Source organism: Clinocottus analis, unplaced genomic scaffold (genome assembly GCF_023055335.1).
Source record: "Clinocottus analis isolate CAN_PGR_092001 unplaced genomic scaffold, fCliAna1.0.p SCAF_13, whole genome shotgun sequence".
NCBI lineage: Eukaryota > Metazoa > Chordata > Actinopteri > Perciformes > Cottidae > Clinocottus > Clinocottus analis.
The window spans coordinates 10,783,936-10,802,537 of NW_027175854.1; the positions used below are offsets into that span (position 1 = coordinate 10,783,936).

The following is an 18,602-nucleotide window of genomic DNA, read 5'->3' on the forward strand; positions in this document are numbered from 1 at the left end:
CACAAAAATAAAAAGAACACATAAATATATAAACAGATTGACTCCAAAATACACACACACACACACACACACACACACACACACACACAGAAAAGAGGAAAAGAACAGAAATTCAATCATTTTTTTTGCCAAAAAGCCACTTGATTAAATCCAACTTTAATTAACATTGTGACAAGGAGGCCGATGCCACTTAGAGAAATGACGTGGCGAGCATCCAGGGGTTTAACTTTCGGAGCTCAAGGGGTCCAAAGCACTGAGTGGCCTTAATCCAGGGTCTCGCCTGGCCGCCTCCCCCAGGGAAGGGGAGCCAGGGCCGGGAGAGGAGCCGGGGCCTGGGAGGACTGAGAGGACTGGGAGGGCTGCGGTTTAGGGATCGCTGCTAATCACCGCGGTTTTAAAATGTTTACAGGCCACGGCGGGATTAGCTATGAGCCGATGACTTTTAATGTTATTATATTTGCTCTATGAGTTTGGACTCTCTAAACTGTACGGAATGAGGAGACGGACATACACACACTCGATGGTAATGAAATGTGTGTGTTCTTGAATTTCTGCCCGTGCAGTAAAATGATTGTGACTCAACATTCCTCAACATTCAGAACAGGATCACACATCCTGTAGGATCCCTGGATTAACAGACACGGCCACATTTCTAAGGCTGATTAATTAATTATTACTTCATTTTCGGTTAATATTTTCACTATTCTTTATATTATATTTTTCAGGTACTATTTCTTACTATTCTCATATTCTTATTTTATTTTTAATTTCCATCTGTGTGCTATGGATATAATGGTCAAATATAAGACTCTTGTTTCTACAATTCTTAATTTCAAAAATTAAAAAGTCAGTTTACAATATACTATGATTAACATCTTATATGACATCTTATATTTAGAATGCCTGAATTAAGAAAATACCAGAGAGGCCTTTCAAAGACAAACACTCCCTATACAGCATCACGATGGCCATCCAGCTATTGAAGGACGATTGTTTTGGTTTATGCATGATTTTGAACCCCCTTTTCTCAAAGATCCCGTAGACATAGACAGTAAGTTAATGGTACTACAGCAGTATTTAAGCTAAGCTAACTACAACGATTGTTTTCAGGTTTTGGAACGATTATGTTCATGGTTTTAAGAAACCAAAAGGAAACCTGAACAATCACGTAAGAAGACGTGCAGACGGAGCTTGATTCAGGAAAACCAGATCCACATTCCCCTAAGTCATGTCCTCACACACACACACACACACACACACACACACACACACACACACACACACACACACACACACACACACACTCCTCAATTCCCTGTGGCCTCACTACATTACAGACATATGGCGTAGAGCTGTAGACCATCTGACCCAGATATATGACAGCAGTGCATCCTGGGAACTACAGTGAATGCACCACTGATGTTATGGTGCCAGAGAATATAAAGTTCAGGCTCGTCCAGTGACTGCTTGATTCGGCGTTGACTGACACAGTGTTGATTTATTAGTATGGAATATCCTCTCGCTCATTGCTGCACTACACTTTGCCCAGAAGGCTGATTTAACTCCAAAAAATGGTATCCTACATTTCCCATAATGCAACTCAACATAGTTTTTTGTCAGATCCCTGTGTGGTGAACTTCCACACCTGCAGTCAGTAAATACCGCCATTACTAAAGATGGTACAGCCCCCAAGCCTCCACCCGACAGACCCCGATGACGTCACTATGATGTCATCGGGCAAAAGACATTATACAACTGTTCTCACAGGTTGAGCAGAGTTAGTGGAATGCCCCTTTAACGGCGCGCCGCCTCCTGTTTTATCGCACTAAGAGAAGTGTAACTGGGTACAGAGGGTGTTGGACATGTTTGTGGGAGCTTACATGGATTCTTTGATAAGACAGGCTGGTTTACTCAGAGATTCAGCTCCTGCCCATCTGCACACCCAACAATGGGGAAGTCTTTGAGTTGAGAACAATAAATTTGATCATCTGTTGGGACCAAACTTGCCACCTCCTTTTTTAGCAAAGACACTTTTCAAACTTTTCATCCTCTCCGCCAGGCGCAAGGAGGATGGTGGGAACGCGTGTTCGTGTTTGTCCGTCTGTCCACGGCTAAACTCAGATAGTACTTCACCCAGCGTCATCTTTTTATTTATTTTTAGTGCTCAAGGAACGCTCACGGCCGCGGTGAATCAAACATTTTTATAAACTTGTTTTATTGACTTTTACCGCCCTTGACGACGGTCTAATCGCTCCTCACAGCGATCATCAGCTGCTTCCAAAGCAGAACGGCACTGACGGCAATCGGCCTTTTGGCTTTTGTCTTGGCTCAAAGTTTGACATCAATAAAAAAAGTTTAATCTCAGGATAATCTGCAGATTAACTCCTGAACCGATGTGTTGTGTTCCATGTCTTACGTCGCTTTGGCACGTTTCAAATCCTTTCATGGTTGTTTGTTATTGTCTGGTCGCTTCTGAGTTTTCTGGTTTGTTTCCTAGTTTTCTAGTTCTAGATTATATTTTCTTAAAAAACAACTGGAAACTGCAAAAAAAAATAAAAAATGGTGGCTGTTTTCTTGCGTTCCAGCTTCTTTATTTGTCGGTTCTTTGGCTTCTTATTATTGTTTTCTAGTTTCTCATTGTTATTTTTCCAATCTTTTCATGTTGTTTGCTTTAGTTTCTTCAGGCACTGTTTGAGCCTTTTCATGGTTGTTTTCTAACTTTTTGAGTTGTTGTTCGTCTTCTCAAGATTAGTTTCTCTCTTTTCTAGGGTGTTTATAGCTTTTTTTTTAATTACTTTTTTTTTAAAGAGATTCTATAGATTCTTTTGTTTTCTGCCTTGTAAGGGTCATTTTAGCAGAACTCAGATTCTAAACTCAATAACAGTCTAAGGTCACAGTCAGTTATTAGGTCTGTGAGACAATAAAAAATAAATTAAATAACCAATTAGCGGTCTTGTGTTGGACACGTATGGTCTGAATGTCTCGCTCTGTTCGGCTCGCAGCAATCTGCTTGGCAATATGTTTCTGTTTTGTAAATAACCGAGATTAATAACCAACTGGCGCTCCGTCCTCGCCTTAAGGCCGGCCCATTTTTACACCTTGCTCAGCTGACGATTATCCCTTCATGGGGCAATATTTGTTAGAGATCAGGCTGCAATCTCTCTTTATTTCACGTGGGAATCACCACAAGGAGCACAGATGTATGATCACTGGGTAAGCTTGTCAAATATGTCTATTAGGAATGTGTTAAATATGGAAAATGAAAAGCGGCTTAAGGGTTCCCTGAAGGCCAATCACTCAGATTTGAACTGAAGTAACAGGAAATGCTGCAAATGTGCTCATATAAAGGTATACATGGCATATATCTATCTATCTATCTATCTATCTATCTATCTATCTATGTATATGTATATATATATGTATATATATATATATATATATATATATATATATATATATATATATATATATATATATATATATATATAGAGAGAGAGAGAGAGAGAGAGAGAGAGAGAGAGATATATAGAGAGAGATAGATATATATAGATATAGATATATAGCTATATATCTATATCTATATATCTATATAGATATATACATACATACATATATATATATATATATATATATTTATATATTCTCTTCCTCTCTTATATGATTGTAGACAGTATATTTTAGGGATATATAAATAATCTCGGGCTTGCGATCATATTTTCTGTATTTCTACATATTGTGTGTAAATAGGGTTGTTTTGGAACAAATGAAATGGGTTAAAAGACTTTGCGGAACCATATTTGTTGGTTAACATAACCAGAAGAAATACATACAAAAAACGTTGTTGACCTTTAATGCACTTGAGAACATAATCCAGCGTCTGTTCCCACACTGCATTGCTTTGTCTTTTTAAAACTCCATATGAGAGGAACCAAATTGGAATATCATAAAACACAAAGCCTAACAAAACAAAACACATTTTCCCCATGAGCTGAAAGCTGCAGAGGCGTCTCTGCTCCCCAGACGTCCTCATCTGAGGCCTAATTGCACCTGTGTCCAACCTTTATAGAACATGTTTTCTTTATTGTTGAGGTTAAAGGTTCATATGTGGTTTTCTATAATTACTCAGGGCGTGTTTCTGTCTCTGAGAGCCGAGTAGCTCATCCAGCTGCTGCTCTGATACGTCCATAATCGGACAACGCCTCGTCTCACACTGTAATTTACACATTTGGAGTTCTACTTCAGCGCTTAATAATAATAATCAGGAATAATCTGAAGTGTAATGCAGTTCTACAGTAGCCCATTTTACAGATTGCACATAAATGCTGTAAAGACGAGCGGCCGTTTTCAAACAACGGTGGAATAATAAAGAGCACTAAAGACGTCTGCGTCTGTACCTTTTGAACCGCCCAGCGAGGCGTCAAGGCAGCCCGGGCCTGAACCTACAACACGAGAGAGAACCCAGGACACGTAGGTGGGTGGTGGGCTATAAAAGTTCCCAATCCAGGATGGATCACAGAATCCAATCAAACCCTAAAATATCAATCTATTAGATTTAACGTCTAATCAAAATGATGCGTGATTATACAAATCCAGGCTCATCTTCTGACAGATTAACCTCATAATCTCATAAAGAGGTTACCGAGCCCCTCTTGGGCCCAGAGCGGCTCGTCTAGATTAGCGGGACAAAGCGTGAGACGGAAGGTGTCGAGGGTCTGAACCCTCCCTCCTGCACCAATAAGCCTCTTGCTTTATGGAATACTCTTTGGGGGCATCTGGGTTGCAAAAATCCTGAAACTAGTTGTTGAATCCATTTAAATCCACTTTCCGAGTGACTTTAGCGGTCAAGACTATGAATGAATGACAAAGGTGACAGTGAACAATGAACTGATGTATTTGAAAGATTAATAATAATAACCAATGTAGACGTTGAAATTATTTAGGCCTGATACTATGAATGGTATGAATAGTATTTTATACTATGAGTGAAATATTTTGTATGAATTTTGCCGTCAAATGTGAAGAAGCAAACTATGAACTTCCAGCTTCCAGAATATACTCCAAAAACACTCACATGCTGTTTTATTTGGTGCAGTTTCACTTTTGAATCATGCTTGACAAAAAAAAAAAAAAAAACATGTATCGGGTATCTTTTCAAAGAGAATGGGGATGTTCTGAAAAGGGAGAGCCTGATTCATGTTGTATTTCCGTGCGGGAGACGCAGCAGCATGTTGGCAGCCGGCCCGTCTGCTGTTTGTGTTTAAGCTTCACAAGTTAAACTGTGGTGACACTTTGACAGGTTTCCTGTTATAATAAGACTCCAAACCAGGTTTCTTCCCTCATCGTTCCCCGTCACAACTGTGTCAGTCTATTATGGCTGTTTTTGTTGTTGTTGTTTTTTTGGGGAAAGGATGCTCTCGCTGTGTGTGTGAGTGTATGTGTGTGTGTATGTGTGTGTGTGTGTGTGTGTGTGTGTGTGTGTGTGTGTGTGTGTGTGTGATTGTGTGTGTGTGTGTGTGTGTGTGTGTGTGTGTGTGTGTGTGTGTGTGTGTGTGTGTGTGTGTGTGACAGACAGAGCCAGATGAGCAGGCAGATGTTTCCTCTGTCTCCACACTGACTGTCTGAGGAAGGCTGACAACAGCTGGACCAATGCCAGAAACACACACACACACACACACACACACACACACACACACACACACACACACACACACACACACACACACACACACACACACACACACACACACACACACACACACACACACACACACAGGTATACAAAGACACAGTATTACTGTTCTATCTCAACACGCTTTATCTTTCTTTATACATTTGCTTTGTTTGTGAACAAAGTCCCAACCGGTTGTGGACTGTTCGGGCTGGTTGGGATTTGGTTGGATATAATTGGCCTTTGATAAAATTAGTGAGAACTTTCACCCAGGTCGTAACAGAATATAATGTTATTGGTAATCTACTAAGAACCATCGCTCCTCAACTCGACCCTAAAAACTGCAGAATACTGTCCCGCAGCTTACAGCTGGAACATTTTCCCCTTTTAGTTCTGTTACATACTTTTTTCGGAAAAAGGATGGAAATGTAACAACGTGTAGATGGACCCCTGCACCTATTTGCTTATTTCTGCATCTACTGCTGAAGGACCAGTCACTACGAGAGAGTGCTGAGTTGTGTGTCTCATTCCCACCAAGAGAACAACTAACATTAGCATAATGGGTGTGACCCAAGTTATAAACTTATAATTGGACCGAGGAAGAGGTATTGAACATTTGATAATGCTCAACTACTCCAACAGCCCAAAGGCTTGGCCTTCAGACCAATGAGTGATCTTTGACTGTGAGGAAACCCCTCCTCTTGGCCTTGAGAAAGACGTGACGCATACGTGAGACAAGTAGATAGTTTGAAGGGTGGGCTATGGATTAATCCATCAGGTCAGAGTGGGACCCAATTTAAATTGTTACGTGTATGATTGTCCAAGGGGCATTCTGATTGTTCCGGGGACTTTGAATAGAAAACACCCAGATGTACTGTGTTCGGAGTGTTAGCTGAACCCCGGCCCCTAGAGAGCGGTAGCTACAGGAGTTAGGTGAGAGGTAAGCTGTTAGTTTGGTTTGTTAGGCCCCAAAAAAAGCTGCCATCAAACAAACGAGTACCACTAGGCATCGCTTGTTCGAGCCCTCGACTGTGCCAAGAACGAGCAAGCAGAATAAAAGCCAACAGAGATCAGACGTGGAGTTGAGCTGTACCGTGTTGCCTTCCTGCTCGGTCTCGTTCTTCCCCTGCATACTTGTTCTGCTGGTGGGTGTTTCCTCTCTGAAGGAGAGATATAAAGTGCAACGTTTAAATGGTTTTTATAGTCTAAATTAACACATTTATATTTACATTTTGTACTTGTTGTTTTTTTCTGACCTGTGCGATTGCGAGAGTATTTTCCGCGTGAAACAGGTCAGCCTCCGCGTCTCTTCCCGGTACCTCTGCAGGTCTTGGGTCAGCAAGTTACGGAGCGCGCTCAGTGCCTCCTCCTGGAACACCAACCTCTCTGATTGGAGCAGACGCTCGGTGACGGAGGCCTGAAGCTCCCGACAAGCACACAGCTGTAGCTGGAGAGGAAAGTGAACCGTTTCACCAGCACTCCTGATACGAATACAGCCATCTCATTTGCACCTACATATACACTCTTCTCAATCTGAGACATTTAGATTCACATTGTATATTTTTTTTCATATCATAATGTCTATATATTCAGCGGTCCCCTGCTGGAGTCACTTACAGTGGACGCCTGCAGGCTGGAGTTCCTCTTTAGCTCCTGTTCGGTCTGTTTCTTCTTCTCCTGAAGGTTCAAGAGGTCACTGGTCAGCAGGTGCCGACGGCCTTCAATCTGCAAGAGTCTGACAAATACAAACACATTTAGTTTACAAAAAAAAGTTTTATATATTGGCAATCACACTGTCAGGTTTGACAGATAATTGAATACAATAAATACTTGTACAAATAGTTACAAGTAGACAATGTCTGGGTTTGTGGGCTTGACAGTTTGTGGATTAACTGGTTGAGATCTCACAGGTCATAATAGAAATATAATGTTAATAGCATCTACTAAAAAACAACCCTCTTTATATCTCACTGTTTGATTACGGGCCTAAAACTGCATTACTGCAGAATATTGTTAATGTTATTGTTATTTATTTATTTAAGAAAATAAAAGCGAGCTAAATGTAGAGTCCATGCACATATGAAGAAGACAAGAAGTCTCTCAAACTTTTCTTTGGCTCACAATCAATAAAATAAATAAAGAGTTAAGAACTAAATACATATTTTTGTTGTGTGTGAATGTACACAATGGGAGTTTTTTGACCCTTCAGGTGCTGTTGTTCTGCAGATTATATCCTATATAGGTGTTTATACATTCAGTGACAACAGGCCAGGGCGGCCTTGTCTGTTCCTTGTTTCTTGCAGCAGCTCAGCGCTTTGCCAGAGAAAACACTGATGTTGGATACTGCATCACATTTTCTTTGATACTAGAGTTGCTTTTGGGATATAAAAAAAAATCCAAATAAATAAAAGTCAGTCATAGTCTAGGGATTTAATCCGACAACCCTCCGGTCTCTCTTCCCGAGCCCTCAAAGCGAACCCTTCCTTGAGCAAACACAGCAGTGTTTTCATGGATACCAGCAGAGCTGAACAGCTGATGCAGAGTTGATGAGTAACGCTCAACGTTAACAGCAGACAAACATGAAAATAAAAAACACACTCTCCACACACGAGAGCAGTGTGGCCGTCCCACTAGTAACTAGTAGTAAGGCAACACAGAGTATCTCAACCAGTAGTACTAGCTGTGGTATTAGTGGTTTAGCAGAAGCAGAAACACAAGAAGTCTGGTAGTACTAACAACAAAGAGGGGAAAAATAAAATCATTTATTTATTCATATCTGCATCTACATAATAATAATCCAGCCATAGAAAGGCCCTATGTATGAAGAGTGAAGTGAGGCATCAGAGTGCAGTTCACCGTGTGTCCACTGGGAGGCACTAACCCTCTGTAACAGAGAGGTGAGAGGCGGAGAAGAGGGTTTTGTTGAGGAGGAAGAAGAGGAGGAGGCTCAAGCCTTTGATGAACCAACGAAGAAGCGACAGAGAGACAAACGAGTGGAAAACGACACAAACAAGAGTATGGCAACACAAAGGCCCTCCGGGAAATATATTAACACTCTTTAATGAGGTTTTCAAGGACTCTGCAGTGCTTGAGAGAAGGAAATCTGAAGTAAAACCTTTAAAGGCCTTGATGAACTCTCTGGTTTACATTCACTCGGCCTGGAACTTTCAGGTGAGCTGTTGGCTTTTTGTTTGTGTAGAAGAAACATGATATCCTAACCCAAAGATAGATGTATATACAGTTTAGAATATTTTAGTTAAGTGGGGGATGACTTTTTTTCATGATAATAATATTGGAATAAAATTTTTTGCTCTGAAAATGCTTCTTCACAGTGAAGGCACACACTTCTGAGCAGGTTGGAGTCTCACTTCAATAAGCAGAAGCGCTTCTGTCCGACTTTCCATCAAATGTTTTACTGACTGGAAGACTTTTCCGAAATTGGAACTTTTGGGGCCGGATATTGTTTCATACTTTTTATTTTAGGAAATATCTCAGAAAAGAAAAAGCAAACAAGCGTAAATATGTTTGTGTGTTCAATGTTGACGTTGGATTTTTTGTATTCAATAAGTAATAAAGTCTAATTCTGCTTTATTTACTTATTTATCCCAAATTCAGTCTTTTTCCCCCTCATTTCTGGATATTTTATTTTTCTATTATTTGTATTTTTCTGGGGTTTGGGTATAGGTTTACCAAAACATCATTACCATGGCAACCTGTACAACAGACCGGTTCCTCCTCGACTGGACGAAGCTCCCATTGTTCAGAAATCTCGTGAGGTGTTTCTGCTTTGTTTGAGTTCAGTGTTCAACACAAATCAGAATCTCGAGAGGAATCTTGAGGAGATTTCAAGACTTTGAAGCTTCGTGCAAATGAGCTATTTTGTCAGCTGTCAATCAAAAAAATTGATCTTCACCAATCAAATGACTTCATTAAAACGCTGCGGGTGGCGGGTAAAACCATCCATCGGTGTGAAAAGACAGTAATTACCAATGAGACACACACACACACACACACACACACACACACACACACACACACACACATGCAGAACCAGCTGTTAGTGTGTTCTGATTAGGTGCTTACGTACAGAAACGCGTGAATAGGACTCCATAATTGCTTGCATGTATGTGCCAAACACATTTCACTCCATAATTGCAGGTGGAAACATGTGTGGGCGTTATTCATTTTAATGTATCTCACCACTTGCAGCCCATCACATATATAATGTTCACTGTGTCGAGGTCACACGGGATGTATACACTGTGTGCGTACACCTACAGCACAAAAAGAACCTATTTCCATGGATGGAATCCACTCAGGCGAAAAGGTGACGCTGTCGACGCGTATGGAAATGAACACGCCTCACGGTGTTTGTGTCAACACGTTTTGCAATCATAAGTACACTTTTCTGTTTGCAAGTTCAAACTGTAGACCGTATATAAGAAGTCGATGTATACACGTCACTCGTTGGTTTGTGGACTGACGTTTTGAAGCCTTGATTTTGGCGTTTTGGCCGACGCCATCTTGTGTTTTTTGCAACGAGCAGCACACAAAGGGCGGAGTTAAGAACAACCATAAGATGAGTAAGACAATTTGATGCAACCAAACTGTTCCAATTAGCTGCCATGAATGGAAAACACACTGTGAAAAGTTCTAAAATAAAAACACAATAACATCGAGACTCGACAACGCCGTGGTAGCAACCCGTCAATCACTTTGTACCCAGCTTTATAGTCTATTTGACTCTAAATGGACCATTATTTATTAAATTAACATGATGATGTATTGAAGAACACTTGTAACTAGAGATTGAGACGTAAACTCATGTTTACAATGTTTACTGAGGGAATAAATCAAAAGAGAAGTGGACTCATTTTCTCATAGACTTCTATACAACCAGAGGTGTCGCCCCCTGATGGTCAGGAGAGAGAATACAAGTTCAACGCTCTTCAACACTGATTTCTTTCTTTTTTTGCTGCCCGTTGCAATTGCATCTCCAATATATTTATCATCATCATTACTGTGAACTAAATGTTTTTTAGACTATTGGTTGTACTGATATTTTTACAACATATTGGATTTAGGAAGATCAGTCGCAGCCTTGTGAATAAAAAGAGTGTAAATGAAGACAAGGGGAGTGAGGCAGAGCAGAAATCTTTTGCCAGGGTGAGCAGCAGCAAAGACAGATAGAAGGAGATGAAGACAGATAGAAGACAAGATGAATCATGTTTAGTTTTGTTCTGTTGCACAACTATCAGAATGAACCATGAGTGAAAAAGAAAGTGAAAAAGAATCAATAAAAACAAAGACTGAGAATGAACACGCTATGTTATCTTTTAGAGATGAAGATGAAGCTGAAGACGAGGAGAGAGTTGGCCGAGTTCACCTGGGGGATTTCCAAACTGCCAGTCTGCCCGTTCGTCTTGGCAACAAGCTGAACTCTCCTTGCGTAACCAGACCAAAGACTCTTTCTGTCTATCTGGGAAAATACCACATAAAACCAAACCACACAGTCTGCGGAGTCTGTGGGGTTTGTACTGCCTTAAACAGAGCAGGTGGGATTCTGGTTAGTTTTACTTCATTAAACCTCGACAGGAATATCAGCATCAGTTTGTCAATGATGGTCAAAATCCAAATATAAAGAATCCGGGTTATTTTTCCTTTAGTTACGTGCTGAGGGTCGGTTCCCCCTAATAGACCTCCTTGTATCACAAAGGAGCTCCTAGCTGCTCAAGTTGGTGTTTCAAAGATTAAGAAGAAACTATATATTTGGTTCCATCATGTTTTTTTCCCTGTATTTTTTTTTAATTATTTGTCTTCTATTTATGTCAATTTCAATGACTTTTGGAAATTGTGGTACGCACATTTTCCACAATGAAATCAGCAATTTTGAGTGTCTTTAATAAGTAACATGCCTTTCAAGGAAGTAGCAGAATTTAAAAAAACAAGACACGATTCCTCACATTCTGACAGATTCGTCACCAGCTGAAGGTCAAAGTTCAAACGCACTTCAAGAGCACTGCATGCTGGGCTATCCTTCTCCTCTGAATGCGTTTTTATGAAACAGATTCATGAGAAAGTTGGACGATGGACGTGATGGGAATTCTTTTATACACTTAAGAGGTTCAGGGTGACCGACGCACATAATTATGGCCATTTTGTTTGATTTCTCCGGAAGCAATCACTGTAATGGACTATAACTATCAAATGAGTAGAAAAAACAACAACAACAAACTGAGTATATTATAATGCAGACCGTCTCATCTGCGTCTTGGAGGATGGTGGTGCTTTACGTAACGCTCTTCGTCCTACACTCTACCTCGCCTGGTGTGATTACGTTCGCTTTAGCTCTCCACCGCAGAGCCGTGAGGGGCACGACTTGGTTGGGATTACGTTCTCACTTCTACGTTGAAAAACTATAAAAAGGCATCGCTATCACCTCGACAAAGAAACTAAACTAGACCAGAGTTTTGAAGAACTGTTCCAGAAGTTCTTGGCGTGAAAGCTGCTTGAGTTCATCTCTATCCTCTTTTCCCATACAAAGCCCAACCCTGTGTTTTGGGGCCGACATTACCACACAAGCCTCCCTCAAAGCCAAGCAAAACCCCCCGCGAAATGAAAGCAAGGTGACGTCTTCTTCCAGTAAGCCAAGTGGATCTCATGTTGGGCAGGGCACCGTGATGGATGCACGAGACGGTGTATAAGAAGAAGCCACTCATTAGGCCTTTGATCCAAGCTGTGAAGGGGGCCGACCACTTGGCAATGAGAACCAACGCTGCTGAGAAATAGAAGAAGATTCCCTGGAAATTTGTCAGAACTATGTGGGCATTTGTGTGTGTTTGTGTGTGTGTGTGTGCGTGCGGCTGGGTGTGTGGTGTCTGCTGCTGGCACACCTTGAATGTGTTTTATCTTGCCTCGTCTTACAGAATCGAGACCAGTGGAAGTGTTGGTCTGCCAGACGTGCCTGTCATGGCAGGAGTACAGAGAGGAGGAGCGAACAGGGTTAGGCAGCCGATCTCTTTATCGTCAACGAGTCACGCCGGACGAAAATCCGGAATTTTAACCGTGGCTTTCACTTTCTCACGTTTTATGAAACAAGTTTCAACATCAACATTCAGATCTGTCCAAACGTATTCACGCTAACTGTTTTTCTAGCAAGCCTGACGTCCTAACCTGTTCTTACTTTCACTTGGTCAAAGCCCCTCGGCGTCTGATACCGATGCACGGAGGCACCCTTTGTCCTCTGTATGAAATGCACCGGGCTTCAGACGACTTCCAATCCATTGTGTCATTACTAGACACTCAGAGCAACTGCCGTACTATAAGTCGTTCAGGTTGAACATGTCAAACAAACACAGGAGATCAATGTTCGTGTTCCGTGTGAATCCAAGTTGACATTGACTTATTTAACCCTACTTTTACTACGTAACTTAGGTAAACCGAAAAACTGATAAATCCTGCACGAGAAGTTTATTTAGTGAAGAAAAAAAAACATCTAACGAGTGTAAAATTGACACGCCATCCCTCACACGTCCAAAACTGATGCTGGAGGGGAAACGAGAGCTCCATAGTTGGAAGCCACACTGTTGATTATTTGATAAGAAGGACCAAGCACAAAGTGGACTGGTACCTGCAGAGGTCACAGTTTGCCCCTGAGATGCTCTTGAACAAGATACCGGACCCCCAAAGTACCACCTAGGTAGTATAGTATAGTATATATATATAAATATATATATGTTTTACATTTACATCAATACTACAGTCAGAGTTAAACAGGATGGTTTGCCTGTCATTATGAGATCCATGCATTGTAATGAACATTCTCAACAGTCTTAATTAAGTTTGCAAACGCCTAATGGGATGTTGACGGACAGACAGTGAGATGTAGTTACAGTCTGGCATCACTTAATGCTCTGGAACAGTTCCACTCAGAGACATATATTACATCTGAGACAAACGTGATCACTGTATCGGATCAGTACTTCATGCAACCAAATAAGGAAGTAGAAGAATAAAATACATATTTGTTCATTCCTGACTTTTGGGAAGGGTACATACAGACACACAGAGAGTAACAAATCAATCTGAGCTCAAAGGCTCACAAAGAGAGATTTACTGGAGCACGCACACACGCACACACACACACACACACACACACACACACACACACACACACACACACACACACACACACAGACAGAGGATCCTGTTGTTCTCTCCGGCAGAGCAGAACCTGCTGCCGTTATGAGATACAGTGGAACTCCCACATCCGTGTTTCAGCTCTGTGACAAAACCCCACAACCAGCACGGAGGCTGCCTCCTACTCCAACATGCTCAAACACTACATGACATGGTCCCGATTTATATGGAGACCAGAGTCCACTTTCAGAAAGAGGAAGTAAGGGTTTTGCCAAACTGCAACATTTATATAATGTTTTGGAATATTTAGGACGTTCAATGTGAAGAACCTGGATTGGAGAATGAAAGCTAGAGAGATTTGTTCTTATTATTTCTTTATTATTTTTAGATTTTTAAAAAATATATTCTGTGAATTTGTGTCTATTACAGTCAGTACCCTGTATGCACGCTGTATGCCCTGCTTATAGAATATTATTTCAATATTTTAAGAGTCACGAGTTTATTCTAAGGACCCAAACATTTTTACTATCATATTTTATGAGGAAATGTTTCCAACACTTTGGAAATAAAGAGTTCCAGGCCAATTGTATTCATCTGTAAACAGCACCAGCGTTTAGTTACAAGCGAGAAATTGTCCTTCACAAAAAACTCAGGTTCAACCCTCAACCAGCATCCCTGATGTTGTGGTTGATTGTCAAGGACTTCAACAAATCCAATCTTTACTTTGAGAAGCTGGGCTGCAATATGGCGTGGACCTGTGATTGGTCAGTGGCCCAGCGTGACCATTACCGTGTGCCGTGATTGGTCAGTGGGGCAGCGTGACTTCTGTCTACCAGAAAACTAGCTGGCTGAACTCAGTAGGAAGGAAGGAGGAAGTTGTTGAAACATATGTTAGAGATTTTTCTTGTTTTGCTGTATTTCTTTTATACTCTATGACTGAAGGAGTAGACTTTGTAGTGGATTTACTGGCAACGCCTTCCTCACATAGGAGTTTCAGGAAAGGGTAGAAACTTCTAGCTTCAACCTGGAACCAAAAAGCTACCTTGCTGGTGGATTATGACTTGCTTGTGTACTGATGACGCCTTTCACACAGAGGATTACGAAAATGTGGTGAGTGAAATGCTGGCTATGTAACTTATTTTTTACGTGTAGTCGTGTTTAATCATACACAGCGCTGCTGTCGCACATTGTGTCATACTGATGGAACGGCTCCCCGGGTCGGACTGTATGAACGAGCCATGTTTTGAGTGTGTCGGTCTGTGACAGTAACTCGCGGGACACTTTTCCCCCCCAGTCCGCCCGTGATGTGGACTATACGGCACTCATTGAAGGCCTAAGTCTGAATTGCACGGCCCGCCACTGTGTGCGTGAAATTGTCAACATCACAATTTCACAGAGGTGAGCTCGAAGTCACCTTTGACCTCCAAAATTCTAATCAATTCCTCATCGAGTCCAGGTGGACGTTGATGCCCGATGTGAAGGAAGTCGCTCAGAGCGTTCCTGAGTTATCGCGATAATCAGACGGACGTGATGTCTCAGTGACCTCGACCTTTGACCTCTGACCACCGAATCTGATCAGTTCATCTTCGAGTCCGGCGGAGGTGTGTACCAAATTTTATTCTCCAGGCGAAATATGGTCTATGTGTGTGTGTGTGTGTGTGTGTGTGTCTGTGTGTGTGTGTGTGTGTCTGTGTGTGTGTGTGTGTGTGTGTGTGTGTGTGTGTGTGTGTGTGTGACGACTCACTGTGCGTGTATGCTGCTGAGCTCCTGCTCTGTCCGTCTCTGCAGCTGCTGGAGGCGAAAGGTCAGCTCCTCGCTCACAACGACAAACCTCCGCAGTCCTCCCCTCCTTGTGTTCGCCTCGCACAGCGAACTCTGATCCAGAGACATTGAGAGGAAGAAAAAAACAATTCACAGAAAGCTCTGTAACACACCCTCTGGCAGCAATGTTGGAGGTGTCATGAGGTGACAGTGACTGGAAGGCAAACATTTAATGTCAATGTCTTCTTCTTGAAACATATTGCGAAACTATGACCCTACTTAACCCAGCAGGAGGCAGAGAAATAAATACACGGCTTCATCTCAAGTGGAATTGACTATTGCAGTGCTGTAACTTCTCCAAAAACCTCTGCTGCTCGACCGCTAACAAGAACAACAAAAAGAGAGACCACATCCCTCCCGTCTTAGCTACGCTGCTCTGGCCGCCTTCAGCCTCCAGAATTGATTTTAAAGTGTGTTTACTCGTCTAAAGAGCTCGAAACGGCTTAAGATCGGCCAACATCACGTTCTCTCTATGTTCCTCCACGAACTCTGAGATCCTCCTTGGGTTTCGAGTTCCTCCAAACCGCTCACAAAAAGGGAATTGAAGACGCAGCCTGTGTTACAGTTTAGGCTTCAACATTTTCAAGCATTTTCAAAAGCGTATTTCTTTGGCCAAGCCTTTTCTTTTTTTAAACAGCGCGTTATGAGTGACACGTATTTCTTTTAAATTACATTTTTATGCATTTTAACACGTATGTTTTAAAAAAGCTATAAAAAATATTTGTTGTTTCGTATTCATCTGTAGAAATGATTTAAATTACACTTAAAATGTGATTACAAAATGCATGCTTTCTTCGACCACTGTTTTTTATTTTTGTATTTATTTTTAACTTTATAATAACAAAATTCTATATTTCAAACCAACGTTTAAAATATAGAATATTGTTATTAGTAGTATCACGGCCCATGATTGTGTCTCTACGTGTCAGTCTGTTGACTGGCTGGCTATAGTGCTTTGCTGCTAATATGATTATCATGCTAACATATTAGCACGTCAACATCCTTTTAGAAAGAAAAAAAAAGTTCTGGCAATAAAATTTTTCAAGGCTCCCCAGTCTAAATAATAGATCATCACACACAGAACATGTGTCTGTCCTGTGTTCAATATGACAATGCTCCCGTACGACACCTCAGCTCTCAGAGGTCTCCATTTGTCACATGTAGCAACATGTCGAGTAAAGCACAGAGCCATGAATCACCGGCTGAAGGAGGAGAGAGCGAGGGGAGACGGACACACTGACAGTGAATCAACAGATCAGTCAGACGCGAGGAGGTGAAAAGGAGACGAGGCAGACAAGAGGGGGGAAAAAGCAAGAGAGACAAAGTTGGAGTCCGTGACGTCTCATCGGCTTGTGAGTGTAAGCTCGAGTACCTTCAGTGAGCGGCTGTGGGCAGAAAGACAACAGACCGACTGAGTCATTCTGGCAGAACACCATGGTGTGTGTGTGTGTGTGTGTGTGTGTGTGTGTGTGTGTGTGTGTGTGTGTGTGTGTGTGTGGGGGGACTTTGTGTCCATGTGACTCAGTCTGAAAGAGATTTAGTCCTCACTATTAGTGTCCGCATTGCAGCTTATATATGTGGAAAATATATGTTTGTTGGTATTTTCAGGCATTGCAATGATTTGCTTTGAGAATCACAGCGAGGAACGAGACAACAACAAAAAGAAGAACCTTTTAAGCGTTACTTTTTTCCAGAGATCCACGCACACACGTTTCCATGACAGAGTGCAGAAATCCAGTATTTGTGACTACTCACATGAGAATATACCGGACAGGACAGTTTGCAGTGGAAATTGAAATTTGATTTTGGTCTCAATTATGAAGACAGGACAAATAAGACAAGATGTAACTGTCTGGAGAGGTTAAAACAAAACCATTTGCTGTGAGCAAACAATCTTTTCCAGCAATCACACTCATTTCAAAAGGTTTTTTTTTAGGGATTGACATCAAACATGAGTCACCTGAGGCAAACCAACAACGTAGGTCTTATTTGAATTCTTCGGGGATGTTTAAAAGTTCAGCCTTTATTCCTAAGACTTCCGAAAAATGTATTCAATAAAGAAGGGGAACACTGTGGAGCCGGCTTTCTGAACACAGCTTCAAAAGAGATCAACAATGGGGCAAAGAGAGGGACACAGATTACCCGCAGAGAAATGGAGAGAAGGATCAAGAGAAACACACAAAGAGAGTGCCGATAAAAACAAATCCCTTTTAAAAACTGTCAGGAGGAAAGCAGTTAAGGCAGAGCTGAGCAATTAGCCCTGTGCCCTCTGGCCAAGATTAGTGTTTTAAAAAAACATACGGTGGGGGGGAAAATAAAGTCAGTTTCAACGTCAGCAAAGACAGAATGACACTTGAAGGCTCTGCTCCACTGGTGATAACCACCTAACTGTTTTCACTGGAGGCGTCATGTGTCCGATTACGTGAAGCTGCTCTGAAACCGATTCTGTCCACCTTCAGTTACATTAGTAGGGATTCCATTCATTAACGAATAAAGGAAAGCGTTTCCATAAAATGTGTCCACCTGGAAAATGTCGCTGTTACTATCCACTTGCAGAGTATGTCGTTATATCTGGTCGCTGCAGTGTGATGCCCCACTTAATGCATAGAATGTAAAACACTTCTAAGACTCTAACATAGACGGACCCTATCTGTACTTTTTATTTTATTATTGATTATAACGCACTAGATGATGACTTTAAACCGCTCAGCTCAACCGGGACTTGGGTCTTAGATGACCTCTCGTCTCCACTTCAGTGTGTCTTTGTCCACTTTCAGGAGCCCCACAGGACACGTTTTATCGCCCATTTTATTCCCAGTATATTGCTCAATACAGGCCCAGTCTTAATGGGTGGAAAAGTGTTTGGGTGACACCTCCCTCGTTGTTCTGCTTAACGAATGCAATGACCTGGTCAATATATGAAAAGACAAATCATGGACTCCAAGAAAAAGTCGCAAATCCGTCTGCTGCTTCA

At 41.6% G+C, this 18,602-nt stretch overlaps 1 protein-coding gene across 1 annotated transcript in view; it reads right to left on the reverse strand.

Moving 5' to 3' along the window:
• Nucleotides 1-18,602, reverse strand: part of LOC137783869 (cingulin) — a 51,978-nt gene that overhangs the window by 13,201 nt on the left and 20,175 nt on the right. The window contains exons 4-7 of the mRNA XM_068574208.1: nucleotides 15,552-15,682; nucleotides 7,286-7,403; nucleotides 6,925-7,115; nucleotides 6,762-6,828 (exon numbers count right to left, since the gene is read on the reverse strand). Coding sequence (XP_068430309.1) covers nucleotides 6,762-6,828; nucleotides 6,925-7,115; nucleotides 7,286-7,403; nucleotides 15,552-15,682 — 507 coding nt within the window. The remainder of the gene's footprint in view (nucleotides 1-6,761; nucleotides 6,829-6,924; nucleotides 7,116-7,285; nucleotides 7,404-15,551; nucleotides 15,683-18,602) is intronic.